At 41.1% G+C, this 13,667-nt stretch overlaps 1 protein-coding gene across 2 annotated transcripts in view; it reads left to right on the top strand.

Annotated features, from left to right (window-relative positions):
• Nucleotides 1-13,667, top strand: part of recql4 (RecQ helicase-like 4) — a 32,366-nt gene that overhangs the window by 4,524 nt on the left and 14,175 nt on the right. Inside the window, exons 6-22 of one of the 2 annotated variants that reach the window (XM_036145257.1) lie at nucleotides 43-119; nucleotides 1,438-1,537; nucleotides 2,741-2,906; nucleotides 4,756-4,866; nucleotides 5,460-5,624; nucleotides 5,709-5,801; nucleotides 5,897-6,033; nucleotides 6,127-6,210; nucleotides 6,782-6,967; nucleotides 8,485-8,667; nucleotides 8,777-8,978; nucleotides 9,126-9,319; nucleotides 9,438-9,521; nucleotides 11,037-11,174; nucleotides 11,256-11,366; nucleotides 12,103-12,289; nucleotides 12,709-12,838. In XM_036145257.1, the coding sequence (XP_036001150.1) occupies nucleotides 43-119; nucleotides 1,438-1,537; nucleotides 2,741-2,906; nucleotides 4,756-4,866; nucleotides 5,460-5,624; nucleotides 5,709-5,801; nucleotides 5,897-6,033; nucleotides 6,127-6,210; nucleotides 6,782-6,967; nucleotides 8,485-8,667; nucleotides 8,777-8,978; nucleotides 9,126-9,319; nucleotides 9,438-9,521; nucleotides 11,037-11,174; nucleotides 11,256-11,366; nucleotides 12,103-12,289; nucleotides 12,709-12,838 (2,348 nt within the window). Of the gene's footprint in view, nucleotides 1-42; nucleotides 120-1,437; nucleotides 1,538-2,740; nucleotides 2,907-4,755; nucleotides 4,867-5,456; nucleotides 5,625-5,708; nucleotides 5,802-5,896; nucleotides 6,034-6,126; nucleotides 6,211-6,781; nucleotides 6,968-8,484; nucleotides 8,668-8,776; nucleotides 8,979-9,125; nucleotides 9,320-9,437; nucleotides 9,522-11,036; nucleotides 11,175-11,255; nucleotides 11,367-12,102; nucleotides 12,290-12,708; nucleotides 12,839-13,667 lie in introns of both variants that reach the window. The other variant, XM_036145256.1, reaches the window with a different exon arrangement.

Below are 13,667 nucleotides of genomic sequence, written 5' to 3'. Positions count from 1 at the left end.
GACTAAATGCTCCTGATTTAATGTGTTTTAATCTCTTTTTAGCCTCCCCAGGAAAACATTTTAGGGGAAATTCAGGAGGAATTCAGGACCAGTCGAGTGTATCAGCCTGTCAGAGCCAGGTGGGTGCACAGACCAAACCCCGCCTAGAAAATTATTTAAACAGAGTATTTACACCCGTCTAGTGGGGTTCCCCCGTCCGGCCTCAAGATTTTATTGTGATTACTGTGATAGATTACATTAATAATTGTGAAGTACGAGGAAAGTGTTTTTAATAGAAACTCTGAAAAGTGCGGCACGGCTGAAATTTGAGCCGATCCTCTGCAACACTAACCCGACTCTCGCCAGATCACATCCATCTGGACTGTTCTTTTCGTTTTAAACGTCTCTTATTTTGTCTACTGTATATTTCTATAGGTGTCATCTTTTTTTTTTCCTGCAGCTGTCGACATATTTTAATTTGCAGTTGGGGTTAAAAAGGCTCTTTTTAAAATGAAAAGCTTCCCGATTCCTGGTCTAAACCATTCCCTTGTCGGTCAGCTTGACATTTATTCCCATCAGTCCTTCATTTAACAACGGTTTTCTTCTTCTTACTTTTCCGGAAAGGTCAGATTTGTGGCGTGCTTGACTAATGTTGGAGACCAAAACGATAACTCCTGCGTTTTATTCATCAGATTGCTCCCTTTTGATATATTTTAATGATTCCTGGGCAGGTCATGCTTTGAGTGTTTTATCTGGTTGAATAAAGGTTCAATAATGATAATAAATCTGGGGAAGAGCAGTGGCATGTCAGCCTACTGTCAAATAAAAGCAACTAGTGAATAAAACAGCTGCAGGATATCTGCAGTTGATTTTCTTCAGGGGTGTCAGAGTAAAGGGAGGTGCTGTGTAGAAGTGCACACCACACTTTTCAGATTTTTATCAGCAGACGAAGATATTCCTCCACCTCAGAGTTCTACACCACTTTGGGTTGGTCTTTGGCATTAATACTTCAAAACAAAAAACTTTTAAAGTCTGCACTGTGAAAATGGTACTAAAACTAAGTAAAATGTTCTAAAAATTTGTGTATTTTTCCTTGATTTGAGCAGGTAAACAAGATGATCTGCCAATCCAATAAGATCTGTGCACTTAAAATAAGAACAATTCATCTCCATCATCGTCTTTCAAGTGCAGTTTATCAAATTATCTTATTTTAGGGGTCAAAATACTCATTCCATTGGCAGGTAATCTTATTTACCTGCTCAAATCAAGGACAAATACACTAATTTTAAGGACATTTGATTTATTTTTTGATCCATTTTTGCAGTGTGTGGTTGTAAATGTGACCAAATGTCGACTACCTAATGTGACACAAGGACTTTTTGTTGTTGTTATTGTTGTTTTTTAAAGCTTTGTCTCACTGATTATACCCTTCTTTGATTGTCTTTACTGTTTTCACAGAGGGGCAAAACGTGTCGAGGGGAACTTTGTGAAGATAAACCTAAAGAAGAAATCTCACGTTAAAGGATACGCTTTAAGGGGACTTGGTTTGCGCAAACAGGTGGGCTTTCTCTCTTGGTGAACGTTTGTCGTCACGTGTGTTGAGACATGTTTTCACACGCTGGACTTTCTCACGGTTGGTTCGACAGATGTAAATGTATAAATTTAGAAAAAAAAGTCCAGTGTTAAGAAAGAGAGGTCGAACTGCAGACCAACAATCCCTTAAAATAAAGCTAACTGAAGCATTTTCCTTTATTTCATACTTTTTTGAATTGATCAGCGTATAGAGCATTATAATATTTTATTTTCAGGTTTTTGTTTCCCCAAGAGGTTAAATATCCATTCTGGTGAAGCAGGTGTGTGTTTAGCTTAAGTAAAAAAAAAAATAAAAATAAATTACTTGCTTAAATTTTCACATATTAAATTTATCTCCAAAGTTGCAGCAAAGAATGGCATCTTGGGGTCACTAAAGTAAACGTTGGGTCTGACAAGATTAAGCTTCAGTTTTTCCTCACCAAACACTCCAGTTAGGTTTGGTTGAGGATCTGTGATGCTGTGGGCCGGTTTCTCTTGTCAGGATGCATATTATTATAATGCATACTGACAAGTTTATGATATAAAGATTATATCATAAACCTAAAAAACACAGCAACAAACAAATGGAGTTTAAAATCAAATGTGCTGGACAGAAAGAGAAAATAGGTCATCACTGCACTGCAAAAAGGGAACTAAAAGTAGGTAAAACATTATTGAAATTTTGTTTATTTTTCCTTGATTTGAGCAGCTAAATAAGAATATTTGCCAATGGAAGGAGCATTTCTACCCCTAAAATAAGATAATTAGATATCCTGCATTTGAAATAAGATGATGAATTGTTCTTATTTTAAGTGCTAGAAATCTAGTCTTATTTACCTGCTCAAATCAAGGAAATATAGACATTTTTAAGAAAATTTGACTTGCGTTTAGTTTAGTTATTGCAGTGTGGGTTATTTAAGAGGGTTAAGATGTAAAACACATGAATGTAGAAATGGTTAAAACCATGATGATGAAAATATTTTACCAATAGTATTGATAATTGTGCAGGACACTATAGATTTGTGCTGGGCACAAGTGTAAAAAAAAAAAAACCCACAGGCAGCACATTTTAATGCTTTTAAACTCTTGTTGCCCAAGTTTTGCTTCACTGAACGCAGCTTTGTTACAGAAATTAAGCCCCTCCCCTCCCTGTTTTAACACCATTTACCATTTCCTGTGCACGTTCCAGCTGTACATGCAGAAGTTTCAGCTGAAAGGGGAGCGTTTCGGTGGAAGAGGCGGACATTTCGGCAGAGGATGGAGAGGCGGATATAGAGGGGCTCTGAGTCGCCAGGGGGACACCTGCTACAGGTGTGGAGGGACCGGGCACTGGGCTCTGGACTGCAAAGGACAAGGTGACCCAGGAGACAATGCACACGCTTATTTAGCTGCTTAGCAGGAAAGGTTACTACAAGTAAGATAGCTGCTGTATTTCTAATCACTACTTCAAGTCATCCAGAATACAGATATTATATGTGTTGTTGTCTGATTTGAACTAAACCCCCTCCTCCATCCTTCCTTATTTTGGGTTAAAGCTCAGACTTGCTAGGGTTCTAAAGACCTCTGAATCTACATGGTTGTTTTTTCCATTAAATAATTATTACTTCTCTCTTAACAAGATAAATATTATAGATCACAGTCTGGAAAAGGATTGAGTTGGATTTCAGGATTTAACCTTTTAAAAAAAAAAAAATTTCCAGACTTCATTCAGAATCCTTCCTTGCATCCTTTCTTCTTTGTGTCCTTCCTTGGATCCTTTCTTCTTTGTGTCCTTCCTTGCATCCTTTCTTTGTGTCCTTCCTTGCATCCTTTCTTCTTTGTGTCCTTCCTTGCATCTTTTCTTCTTTGTGTCCTTCCATGCATCCTTTCTTCTTTGTTTCATTCCTTGCATCCTTTCTTCTTTGTTTCATTCCTTGCATCCTTTCTTCTTTGTTTCCTTCCTTGGATCCTTTCTTCTTTGTTTCCTTCCTTGCATCCTTTCTTCTTTGTTTCCTTCCTTGCATCCTTTCTTCTTTGTTTCCTTCCTTGCATCCTTTCTTCTTTGTTTCCTTCCTTGCATCCTTTCTTCTTTGTTTCCTTCCTTGCATCCTTTCTTCTTTGTTTCCTTCCTTGCTTCCTTTCTTCTTTGTTTCCTTCCTTGCATCCTTTCTTCTTTGTTTCCTTCCTTGCATCCTTTCTTCTTTGTTTCCTTCCTTGCATCCTTTCTTCTTTGTTTCCTTCCTTGCATCCTTCCTTCCTTGCATCCTTCCTTCCTTGCATCCTTCCTTCCTTGCATCCTTCCTTCCTTGCATCCTTCCTTCCTTCCTTGCATCCTTCCTTCCTTGCATCCTTCCTTCCTTCCTTCCTTCCTTCCTTCCTTCCTTCCTTCCTTCCTTCCTTCCTTAATTTCCTTTTCTTCTTCTTTTCCTTCTTCCTTGTGCTCCGACTACTTTTGGTCCTTGTCTTTCCTTCCTTCTGTCCTTCTTCATCTGTGTGACCAATCTCCTTTCTTCCTAACCTTATGTCCTGTTTTCTTTCAGTTGTCCTTCCTTTCAGTCCATCTTGTCTCTTCTTCTGTTTCTCTATCCCTCCTTGTGTGTTACCTTCATTCTGTCCTTCTTTCCTTGCGTATCTCCTTTTCCCCTCCATTACTTGTGTGTCCCTCCTTCTTTACTCCAATGTGTTCTTTGTTTCCTCTTTCCCGGTTTCTTTCCTTCCTTCCTTCCTTCCTTCCTTCCTTCCTTCCTTCCTTCCTTCCTTCCTTCCTTCCTTCCTTCCTTCCTTCCTTCCTTGCTCGCTTGCTTCCTTCCTGTTTTGTTTGTTTCTAGATTCTTTATTTAAAGCCTCCCCACCATAAGCTCATGGTTAACTTTATATTTTAAAATTAACTCAGGACTGAGAACTTTGGAAAGTTGAATCTGGAGAAATCGGGTATTTTTACATGAAAAAGTGTAGAAACTTTAGGTTCTAAGAGTGAGATGTCTCGGTATGAGACGGGCAGATGGGGTGCATCCCATAGCGAGACATTGAAACCGATACTATGAAAAGGAGCCCTGATGATAACCAACAGATTGGTCATGATGCAATCCCAGCTGCCCGAGGAGGTCAGATCTTTGAGATTACATTTAAATCTCTTTCCCTACATCTACGGTGGTTGATGTTGGTGTCTTCTGCTGCTGCTTGAGATCTGAGCGCAGTTCAGCATCAATTTCTTTGTTTTTGTAGCCCCTCCCCCGCCTGTTTCTGAGGATGCGCCCGCAGAAGAGGAAGCGTTCGAACTGCCCACCCTGGAAGATGTTGCCCGGGCCACGGGGACGCTGCGACCTCAGACGTTAGGTTCGTTACACTGGGGTCTGGCTCTCTTGCGTTTTTGTCGTTTCTGGTGGAGGAAAAAAAAAGTATGAAATGGTTTTAATTTCTAAGCGTTTCTTTGATGTTCAGTTGTCGAGAGCGGTGCACAGATGTTAAAATTTGGGACGAAATCGATATCGATATCAACATTTTTGTTATTGCCGATGACCGATATTTACCAGTATTGTTATTATCATTATATATTTTCCTACCTTTCGACAGTGTGGGGGGGAAAAAAACAACCACACCGCTGATATTGCTTCTGTGCTACAATTAAACACCACAACCCTGTGCTGCGTCTTCCCCCTCCCAAAACACAAACGGCAACTGGATCAAATTTAATATTGACCCTGTTTAGTCTATCAGACCGATGCCGATATGTTAAAAAAATTACTTATATCAGCCAATACCGGCGTTAATGCTGATATATGGTGCGTCTCTTGTTCTCTCCATGACACACATCCATATCGTTGAGCCGTCCCTTAGCTCCTGTGTCATCTTTCTTTGTTTCATGGACCTACAGTATTATTATTGTACCTGTAGTAGTACGGAAACCATCACTGCACATGTTCCAGCAGGATCTCCTTCTGTCAACGCGGAACAGCGCCAACAGGAAAGCGGAGCGGACAGCATGCAGGCTGACGAGGTGCTGCTAAACATCATCCGCCCGGACTATGAGCGGCCAGCCCCCCCGCCACCGGTGGAACCGCTTTATCCTCCCACAGAGGACGGGCTGGTTCAGGGTAAACGCTCCAAACGGCATCCAGGCAGCAGAAATGCACCTGCCTCTGCGTTAAGGCTGACTTTTTGTTATCGTTTGTTTTCAGAAACTCCCGCTGAAGTCTACGCAGCTCTGAGAGAACTTGGCTATCAGTCGTTTAGACCAGGGCAGGAGAAGGCCATCATGAGGATCCTGACAGGTAGCCACAGCCCGTAAACTCCCACCTTCATCTCCTCTACCAGCTTTTTCTGCACGTTTGCGTCTTTTTATTTATTTTTTTCTTCCCCCCCCCAGGGCTCTCCACCCTCGTGGTTCTGTCCACAGGAATGGGTAAATCGCTGTGCTATCAGCTGCCCGCTTACCTGTACGCGCAGCGATCCAACTGCATCACTCTGGTCATTTCACCTCTAGTTTCTCTAATGGATGATCAGGTAAAGGCTTCACCTCTGTGGGTTAAAATAAATAAATAAATAATCAAACACGCTGTTTCAGACACTAACGCGGCTCTTTGTGCGTGCCCTTAGCTGTCGGGCCTTCCCGCCAAGCTGAAGGCTGCCTGCATCCACTCCAACATGACGGCGAAACAGAGAGAAGCTGCTATAGAAAAGGTATCGTGAAAAACAGGCTGCCTTCACGCCAGGGCTGGGCGATAATTCAATAACAATATATGTCGACGATAGAAAAAAAAGATCAATAAGAAGTTCAGTAGAGTAACGGCTTTCCTTACTTTTGCGTTCAAGCCATTTAGATTAATGTTATAGTCATTACATCCTCCCAACCAATCACAAAGGCAGACCCGGGAACCAAGCTCCGCCCCCTTCAAAGAGTTCAGAGAGCACTCATTATTTTTTCTTCTTTAAAAACGTGCAGATTTTGTAAAAAAGTTGGTTGAATAAAGGTTTGAGTTTGAATTCAGTGTTCTGTATTTAAAAATAGGTCGCTAAGCAACAGCATAAAATGGCCAGGGCTGCACTTAAAATAAAAGTTTTGAATTTGTTGATAATTATCGATATCGATCAATATGATTTTTATTTTATTGACATGCTTTTTTTTTAATATATATCGTCCAGGCCTACTTCACGCCATTAAAAGCTTTGTGATAGGTCTATTACGGTAATAAATGTGCTAAAGCGGCTGTTTGGGGACGTTCAAACTCTACCATTTGTTTTTCCCCTGCAGGTGAAGTCCGGCGAGGTTTGTCTGCTGCTTCTCTCTCCGGAGGCTTTGGTCGGTGGAGGTTCAGGCTCAGGGTGTCTGCCCTCTGCTCAGGAGCTCCCCCCGGTGGCTTTCGCCTGTATCGACGAGGCTCACTGTGTGTCTGAGTGGTCACACAACTTCAGGCCCTGCTACTTGAGGCTTTGCAAGGTGGGTAGTTCTAAATATAATTAAGTCACGTTTTGACCTTTTTGTGTCTTGGCCACCAACATGTAAGGAGCAGCCGTTATATTAATTAAACAGAGTCTGGGTTTCCGTCCGGCTTGCCACTTCAGTTTACTGCTGCTTTTAGTTGGCTTTAGCTCATAATCAAAAACACTTCAGCGGGTAAAAACTGGACTAAATTATTATTCCAGACAAAACAGATATTTCCTAAATCACAACTTGTAAGATGGGGAACACCCAAAGGTTGTCTGTGCAGCACTTTTTGGAGCCTCTATGCTAGACTTTAGGGCTGGACGATAATTCAGTAACTATATATTGATGATAGAAAAAAAATGGTCAGTAAAAAGTTCAATAGAATAACAACTTCCTTTTGCATTCTAGCCATGTAGGTTAAGATTACAGTCATTACATCCTCCCAACCAATCACAAGCGCAGACCCAGGAACGCTCCGTCACCAAGCTCCACCCCCTTCATAGGATTCAGAGAGCACACGTTCCTTTTTCTTTTTTTAAAAAAAATTAAAATACTTGAATAAAGGGTTGAGCTTGAGTTCAGTGTTTGTGAGTTCTGTATCTACAAATAGGTTGCTAAGCAACAGCATAAAATGACCAGGGCTGCACTTAAAATATGTTTTGAATTTGTTCATAATCATCGATATCAATTAATATGATTTATATTTTGTCGATATGCTTTTTTTCCCCCAATATCGTTCAGCCCTACTAGACTTGATCTGATATTTTCTGTTTTCTAAATAAGGCAACGCAGTTGTGTTGTTTTGTTAAAAAATAGAACAGGTTTTCCACAGAACTGCGGCTTTAAGGACCACAGTCCAGTTCAGGTTTTAGATTTTGAGTTTGAACTGATTAAGAAAATAAAATCACTGTCCAAGTCTCGTGTCTCACGCCGAAATTTCAATTCACCGAGAATGTGTATATAAAAAAAGCTGTCGGAGATTGTGTAGCAGGACAAAAAATTTTTTTTTTCTCATTTAAAAAGCAGAGGTGTGTTAAAAATTACACACAAATGTTGATAGATTAGTGGAGCCTAATATACCTAATCGTTAGTTGCTGGTGGATTCTGGATCTCATAATTCTGCCAAATAGTTACATCAACACTAATTTGTATGATTTTTACAATAGTTCAGGCTAAATTGTAATTTAATATTCCTTTAAAATAGAGTCCCTCTAGCATTGGATGCTCACCTACACAGCTTTTTATTTTTAAAAGGGAGACGTTGGCAGGTCACGATTTCTTCCCAGTGCTGTTAGACGTCCGTTCTATGTTAAAGCTGAATGTGTTTTATGTTACTGGCCAGCGTAGCTGTCTGTCAGGTCTCATTTGTAGAGAAATTAAATTAATGTATGCAGAAGAGTTCAAAGATACCGGCAAATCTGTGCTGGTTTTTAATTCAGTTAAGTTGAACGGATTCATGTCCGACCTAACATTTTTGAATGGAGCTCATATTGGGAAGATGTTAATGCGACCAAACCTTTTGTTTGCAGGTACTCCGGGAGCGTCTCGGAGTGAAGTGTTTGCTGGGACTCACGGCGACGGCCACTTTGTCCACCGCGCTGGACATCGCTCAGCACTTGGACATCAGAGATAAAGACGGAATAGCCGTCAGATCTGCTGCTGTGCCCCCGAACCTGAACCTGTCGGTGTCCACGGACGGGGACAAGGACCAGGTCTTATTGCAAAGCATTAGTTTGTTGGTCTGGAAAAAAACAAACAAACATGAAGTTGTTTCACTATTGTTCTTTGTTTCCCCTTTTTAAAAAAAAACAAATTTTTCAGGCTTTGGTTGCTTTGCTGAAAGGAGATCGTTTTGGCTGTTTGGACTCCATCATCGTCTACTGCACCAGACGAGAGGAGACGGCTCGAGTGGCTGCGCTGCTGAGGACCTGCCTGCAGGGGGTGCTGTTGAAAGAAAATACCCAAATAAGCAGCAACAGCCAGACCCAGAGCAACCCGATGGGACAGAAAAAGAAGGAGCTGGGTCAGGGTTTCACATATTTTAAGAAGAGCTGACGCAATCGTGTCCAGACGCAAAACTTTGACTTCTGATCTTTACCTAACGAGAGTCAGCTTTTCTCTTTTTTTGTTTTTTTTTTGTTTTCATTGTTGTTTTTATTTCAACACGCAGCTCGGAAGAAGATCCGTAAGCCGCTGAAGTGGCAGGCTGAGGCGTACCATGCGGGCCTGTCGGCCTCGGTGCGTCGCTCCATCCAGAACAACTTCATGTGTGGGCAGCTGAGGATAGTGGTGGCCACGGTGGCGTTTGGCATGGGGCTGGACAAGTCTGACGTTCGCGGGATCATCCACTACAACATGCCAAAGGTGGGGGCGTTACCTGACTCCTCTCATGTGTTGAGCGGTAAAAAATGTTTTAAATAACCCTTTAAAAGGTTCTACGTATATTCATTGATCGTTTTCATTCTTTCACATGATTTATCAGAGCTTTGAGAGCTACGTGCAGGAAATCGGGAGGGCAGGGAGAGATGGAGAACCGGCTCACTGCCACCTCTTCCTGGACTCGGAGGTAAAAGCTTCACTGTCTAAACGTGAAGCCATAAATCTAAGCTACTTGTTACAATTTCTACAAATTAGGAGCTAATTTACAGCTAATAATTTTGCCTCACAAAATATGTCATGATCAGGCGCTATAGGAATATGTACATGTCTCATACCATGCACATATCCTTATAGTTTGACTGTTTAAATGTTGTTAGCTCACGGTTGAAAATTGCTTTAATGTCTAAAGTTGCTTGCGAAAGTAATCATGCTCCTTGAACCTTTAAAACGAGCTGCATGAGCCTCTCATAGTATAACTTTGAAAATTTTAAACGAATGGCAACATTATTGCTGCTGATGTAATAATAATAATAATAATAATAATAATAATAATAATAATAATAATAATAATAATAATAATAATAATAATGGGGAAAAATGTAAAATATTAGCTGTAATATATACATAAGATAATACTAGTTGGTTATTTTGTCAGACTATCTGCTCCAGTGGCTGTTTTTTAATTGCTGACGCAACATTCGTTGCCATGGCATGGGGTATCTGAGGTTTTAGGACCCCAAATGGCGTCAAACTGTTAATTTAGTCTTTGTCGTAAGCGAGGGGAGGAGTGCAGGAGCCCCCATTTCAGCCAGCTGACCAGCAGTGCACTCTTAGCAGGTAAGGAAGGGGGAGCGCTGCGTACAGTTAAATCAAGCCGCTGTTCTCTGGCTTCTCATTGAAAACATTTTCAACCGAATGTTAAAAAAAAGATGGATGGACAATTTTTTTTTTTTTTTTGTTGCTTTTTTTGAAACCATAACTGCTTAAAACCCTTGATAATATATCTGATTTGTGCCTAGTTTATGATGCACACCGTCAAGTGTTGGTATTTACCGGGGACGGTCAATTAGGGGAATTTCCATTACAGAGTCCAAAATCTGGCAAGATGATGTCATACATTTCATCTATTTATTGCAAGAAATATAACTGCTGCAGCGGCTATGACCGTTGCAGAAAAAGTGTTGCTAAAGAACGCGTTTCCACGCCACCTCATCCTTACTTTTTTTTGGAGGAAATCTCTAATTAGAAAGCAAGAAAATATAAACAAGTGCACCCTTTCTTCTTTCTGCTCTTTGTTTTGCTTTTTTGCATTATTTTCTTTCCTCAAGCCTCATGTATTTCTGTTTTTTTGCCCATTTTTTAATTTTTTTTTTAATTTCTCCAAATGTAATGGTGATTTTTAAAAATACCAAGAGGGACATTTTGCCACGGGGATTTCTGTATCGGGTTCTTCCGTCCAGCTCTGAAAGTTCAGCTTATAACGCAGCAACAGTTGTGTTATAATTCATACATTTTTCTAAAACAAATGGCTAAAAGAAAATGATTGTTTACTTCCTGGATTGATGCTTTACCAAAGTCAGTCGGTGATGTTATTCTAACGGTGTAAAAACGTCTAAGCTGTTGATGCACACGTTTCTCTTCATTTATATTAAATGCTACAGTAATAATTTTATTTACCGTCTGAATTTGGGTGGGATTTCAGGGCGGGGACCTCAACGAGCTGCGTCGCCACATCTACGCCGACACCGTGGACTACCACACGGTCAAAAAGCTGGTGCAGAAAGTGTTTCCCGCGTGCAAATGTAAGAAGATACAGGAGAAGCGGCAGGAGCTCTGGAAGGTGACCTTCTTTCTGGTTGCATCTGCAGTCCACGCGCCGTCAGAGCTGCAGATGACACAAAGAATCTGCTTGTGTGTGCAGGAGATCGAAGACGCTGATCTGCTGGAAGGGATGGACGACTGTGATGGGGTGACCAACCCTGCCGTCGGTGAAAATAAACGAGGAGAAAAGCAAGAATCCTCAGCCTTACAGGTGATTTTAAGGGAAAATTGTCTTCGTTTTCCTTTTTAAAGTTATATTTCCATTGCAAACCTTCGATTTGCCAAAAGCTGGTGACATTGAACTCAGTCAGAACAGACTAGAAAAGTTTGAAATTGTATTAAATTATTTTACAGGTCTGGGTATTGGAAAAAGATAATTGAATATGGAGAACATTTGAATATCCAGACGGTTTCTCTCTCCTGTTTATATGCTCCCTCCATCTTCAATGCATGTACAGTCATTTTCAATAATGCATTTCTAACAGCCCTGGTTACCAGATTAAAAGTACCTTTTGAAAGAAACAACCTCTAAGCAGTTATTAAGCATATTTTTCATTAACCCCACCGTTTCGGCATGAAAATTTTTACTATTTTTTTAGTAGTCTGAAGCAATATTCTAAACTTAAATGCTCTGTTTATTAGCTGGAGGTGAAAGAAAAATCATAATTAACTTAAAAATAAAGGTTTTGATGCATAATCAGTCAGTATACAGGTATATAATGTGTTTCCCTTAGTTAATTGAGTTACTGAAACAAATAAACTTTTCAATAATATTCTAATTTACTGGAAAATCTGCCTCGAATCTTTAGTAAAAGGAATCTCAAAACAACGGAGAACCCTGAAAAGAGGTTTCGTTTTGGGCACAGCAGCGTAGAAACTGTCACAGTTAAAGACGCTCTGTAATTTAAGCCACGCCGGATGCAACATTTGCTTGTTTTTGCGTTAAGGTGTCTGACCTGGGGGAAGGAAACAAAGAGCCCAGCGAGTCAAGAGAAGGGAAAGACGAGGCAGCTGATTGGCAGAGTGAGCAGAAGGGGGAGAGCTGCGATTGGCCAGAGGAGCGGGTGTGTCACACCCACGAAAGAGCGATTCCCATCCAGGAGACCGTCCAGGCTCTGGACATCACAGAGGAAGGTCAGTGAAAACACAAGCTCAAACGAAGCAAGGCACACCTGTGTAGGTTTTGGATGCAGATTGTTGTTAATGTAAAGCGGACATATTATGCGGCACACAAGCTCATACTAATATTCCCGTAAGACGGCGAAAACCCCGAATGGTTTGCCGCTTCGGGGAAACTAGGGGAGTGTTGGCCTAGTGGTTAGAGCAGCATGCTTGCACTCAGAAAAGGTGCAAGTACCCGGTTCGATCCCCACTGCCTGCACTCTGGGTCCCTGAGCAAGACCCTTAACCCCAGACTGCTCCCCGGGCGCCGCACATGGCAGCCCACTGCTCCCCTACGGTGATGGGTTAAAAGCAGAGATACCACATTTCGTTGCTTTGTACTTGTGACAGAGCAATGACAATGAAGTTGAATTCTATTCTATTCTATTTAGGTGTTGAAACGCTGCTCTGCTACCTGGAGCTGCACCCGCAGCGATTTGTTCAGCTTCTCCACCCGACTCTGTCCGCGTGTAAAGTCAGGTGCTACGACGGGCCCCGGCAGCTCCAGAACATCACCAAAATGTAAGCGGCGCATGGGTCCGAAGGGTCTGCTTCCTCGTTAAATCTAGGGGTGTGCAAAATAATCGTCATGACGATGCATCGTGATTCCAATAGTTGCGATCCAATGCATCGATTCTTGATGCCAAGTATTGATTATTAATTAAAAAAAACAACAAATAAATAAAATGGATAAATGGTTGGCAAACATCAGCCAAAAACAAGTGGAATAAAACTTCCAGTCCAGTAGATGGCGCTGCAGATGTGTTTACGCCCGCTGCCTTGTGTCACAAGCATTTCCGGCCGTGGGATACTGCGACGAGTCATTCATAAAAAAAACATGGAGGAGACTGAGAACATGTGGACACATTTTGGCTTTAAAAACTAAGAAGGTAAAAACAAAATTGATATGATGCACGCAGTTTGCAAACACTGTTACATCATAATGAAATACTGTGGGAACACAGCAAACTTAAAAGGCACACATGCAGAGGCGCCATCCAGAAAAACAAGAGCCGCCAGCACTCATTAAACAAACAACATTCGATTGCAAGCTAGCCCCAATTTCTACACGCGCAAACATTTGAATGTTTTCATTTCATTGGTTTAAAGGACCACTGAGGCCATGTAAACGGCACTGATTATCCTTATTTTGTTATTTTAAGTTTTATAAATCCTAAGCACTTTTTGTCAGTGTGTCCACTCCAGTAATAGTAATATTTGTGTCCATTACCAGTAATATTTATTTTTCATGGCAATACCTCCAAAAGTGGTTTCAATAAACACAGCTATGTATGAATTCAGTTGCTTTCAGTTATGTATCAATTGAAGACACTATTCTCATCATACACAG

This window comes from Fundulus heteroclitus, chromosome 13 (genome assembly GCF_011125445.2).
Source record: "Fundulus heteroclitus isolate FHET01 chromosome 13, MU-UCD_Fhet_4.1, whole genome shotgun sequence".
In the NCBI taxonomy this organism is placed as follows: domain Eukaryota; kingdom Metazoa; phylum Chordata; class Actinopteri; order Cyprinodontiformes; family Fundulidae; genus Fundulus; species Fundulus heteroclitus.
The sequence above is the reverse complement of the archived record's forward strand: the minus strand, read 5'-3'. Positions and strand labels throughout refer to the sequence as shown.